At 43.1% G+C, this 3,380-nt stretch overlaps 1 protein-coding gene across 1 annotated transcript; it reads right to left on the minus strand.

The window, feature by feature from the left end:
- Window positions 1-490: 490 nt before the first annotated feature.
- On the minus strand, window positions 491-2,274 carry cldn5a (claudin 5a). The gene has a single exon (XM_077520564.1). It carries the CDS (start codon window positions 2,067-2,069, stop codon window positions 1,422-1,424), a length of 648 nt encoding a protein of 215 aa, XP_077376690.1. The 5' UTR covers window positions 2,070-2,274; the 3' UTR covers window positions 491-1,421.
- Between the last annotated feature and the right edge of the window lie 1,106 nt (window positions 2,275-3,380).

Below are 3,380 nucleotides of genomic sequence, written 5' to 3' on the forward strand. Positions count from 1 at the left end.
GCTTAAATGAGCAGCACAACAAGTATGGATAAGCTTTTGGAATCCAGTCACACTTTTAACATGGGGATAAATATATATTTAACACTTTACAGATTTTTTTTTTTTTTTTTTTTTTTACATCTTGAGCATGTGTGCATCTGTATTCTTTTGTGTCAGCCAGGCCGACTAATGAATGTGGTGACTTACAGGAAGAGTGTTTCCAGCAAGTTCTCTGCAGCCTTAATTTGAAGCCTTTTCACTGACTGATTGTGAGCGTGGAGGGGGTCCCGGGGTGGGTGGGGTGCGCTCTGAAAAGGGGATGGTGTGGGTCGTGGAGCATTGTGAGCTGAACAGCAGAGCCCCACTCAAGCTGAATGGGTATTGTCATCTGGATTTCTATAGATCACCAAAATACTTTCTCCCACCCTGCATAGGGGGGAGGTTGATGCATGCACAGTGAGATGTGCTCTTTTTTTTTTTTTTGGCTATATAAGAACACTCTTGATGAAGATTTCGGACAAATAGTGAGTTTAATCTTAATAAAAAGAAAAACAATATTGCATCATCTTATACATGTTTCACTACAACAAACAACAAAGGCAAACAATTCCAGGAACTTGAGAAATGACACTTCCTGCGATGGTCACGATGCCAGCAGGTGCTTGGAATAACAAGACAGAAACGTCCCAGTCATCAATCCCAGCATGTCAACAATACAAGATTTCTTGAGAATTTCAATTTGTGTCCAAAAAGTTCCAGGACTTCACATCATAAAAGAGATTTCAAACCCAAACTACAAGTTCTCCTGTTGAAAGTAATCCCCCAGGAGTCTGTCAGCATTCTTTTTCTGCCACACCTCAATACACTTTCTTTCATGTGTCGTCCATTGCCACGGCCATTTTTATCATTTACATCAACTGGTTCCCTTGAGCTTGGGAAAGAGGAAAATACGGGCAGTGCTCCAGCACGGCCAAGATATATCCAAAGGTCGGGGCATTGTGAAAAGGAACCTCTTGTCGCGCACTGAATATTGAAAACAACACCGTGGTTGATCATTTGGCACACAATCAAAGGCAAAACTCCTAGTTTGGGTTTGAAATATGTCTTTCAGTCCTAGAACTATTCTGACACATCCCATACATGTTTTTGTGTCAGCATTTACAGAGTGCAATCTTTTTTTTTAATCAGTTACTGTACAGTTTGGCAGGTAAAGCATGTGTTGTAGTCAATGGCATGAGTTCCTCTACAAAAAAACAATCATAGAAAAACTTACAAAAGCATGTACCTAACTGTACTCCTTTTTTGTCGGTTGTAGTTTTAGGTTTCCAAAAGAATACGGAAAAAAAAAAAGTCCTGATAGGAAAAACATGGTCCAGCTTATTGAACGAGAAAATAAAAGCAGGTGCCAAAAAAAAAAAAAAAAAAAAAAAGTCCGAGTGGAGTTACACGTAATTCCGTTTATCATAGTCCCCGTTCGGCGTGGCTCTCTTGGTGGGCGCGTATTTGACCGAGTATCCCGCGTTCCCGCCGGATGGGCAAGAGCAGCACAGCACGGCCCCCCCGATCAACAGCAGCGCGGTGGCCGCCCAGCCGATGTACAGCGCGGCGCCGATCTCCCGCTTCTTGGAGCCGGGCACTTGCGGGTTGTAGAAATCCGAGATGATGTTGTTGGCCATCCAGCACAGCGGCACCAGCACGAAGAGCCCGCTGATGATGTAGATCACCCCGCCGGCGTTCACCACCCGCGCCTTGACGTACTCGTTGCGGATGCAGTTGGTGCACTGCGCTCCGGCGATCACCACCATCAGCCCCAGCACGCCCATCACCGACGAGATGATGGTGAGCGCACGGGCCGCCTGCAGGTCGTGGCTGAGGGCGAGCACCGAGTCGTGCACCTTGCACTGCATCTGGCCAGTGCTCTGAACCACGCACGACATCCAAAGGCCGTCCCAGATGGTCTGGGCCACCACGATGTTGGCCTCGATGAAAGCGGTCACCTTCCACATGGGCAGACCGCACGCCACCATCACCAGTAGTGAGCCGACCACGCACAGCGACAGTCCCAGAATCTCCAGCCCGGCGGACACCATGTTTTCCGTTTTTCCAATCAGGTAATGGGTCCAAAAACGCTTTTCAAACTCTCCTCAATTGGTTTCCTTTCGCTCACAAGTCGAACGAGTCTCTTTAGTCGTCTCTTACTTGCGCATCTCTTTGAAGCGGCAGCGCTCAGTTCCTTTGTGCAAGTGTGAAAAAACAACTGGACTCCCAGAAACACCCGACCACCGATGAGTGTTTTTTTTTTTTTTTTTTAATGCGGGGCGGGGATGTGTGAGTGTAGAAACTTTCTTCCAATAAGCTGACGCCGCATCTCCTGAGAACCAATGGGAGGGCAGGGAAGTTGTGAAGATGAATCAAGCGGTCCAGCGCGCTTTGTGCATTTGAACACTTACAATTAATAGAGGGGAGAAAAGACAGAGCGGGGGGCTTCCAGCTGAAACAAATTGATTTGCACCACCAGGGACTTTATTTATTTATGTTTTAACAAAAGCGTTCAGAATGGGTGGATGGATGAGTAAAAAGTAATACAACTATTTTTTTTCCACCTACAATAATTTGGATTTATCCCAACAAGGATGTGATGGCGCTGATTTGACATAGCAACCTATACTGTAATATTAGATAACTGTGGGCCGATTCAAATATTGCGATTATGTGACATTCTCAATGATGAAAGAAATGCGAAATTCCATGATGTAAGTGATCAAAGACTAAAGGAGCATTATATGAAAGAGCAAAGAGGAGTCTGTGGATTATTCCGTGTGACGTGGAGGGCCTGCAGGGCGTGAATTGTATCTTTGAAGGAATTTCCATTCTCAGTTGCCGCTCACAAACAAAAAAAAGTAAAGTTATCCTTGACTCCATAAAAATCCATTACCGTACTTTACACAGACATTACATTTTTAAAAACAACCAAATATACCAAATACATTTTCGAATGCAATGTCACTTTTACTTGACTGTTAAAACTCAAAATCGACCAATCCAAAACTATTGAAAATATCTACCGATTTCACAAATATAGTACTTGACAGTATTTTGGAATTACTTTCTTTTACGATTTCAGAAGCACACATAATATTTTTCATTGGCTTGGGGTAATTTTAACAACTATTTGAAACCTTTTATCCAAATCAGCTTTAAAAAAAAAAAAAAAAAAAAAAAAAAACACTTGTAATGAAATACACACATGCAATAAAGGGGAGGGGGGCGGCAGGTAAGCAAAAAAAATAAAAATCACGGATAAAACATTAAGCAAAAACGTCAACTTTAAACCAAGCTGTTATAATGCACATCAAGCTAGTAATCTTTGCTATATATCTGTAATAAAAAATGTGAGTTTA

Source organism: Festucalex cinctus, chromosome 5, assembly GCF_051991245.1.
Source record: "Festucalex cinctus isolate MCC-2025b chromosome 5, RoL_Fcin_1.0, whole genome shotgun sequence".
Lineage (NCBI taxonomy): Eukaryota > Metazoa > Chordata > Actinopteri > Syngnathiformes > Syngnathidae > Festucalex > Festucalex cinctus.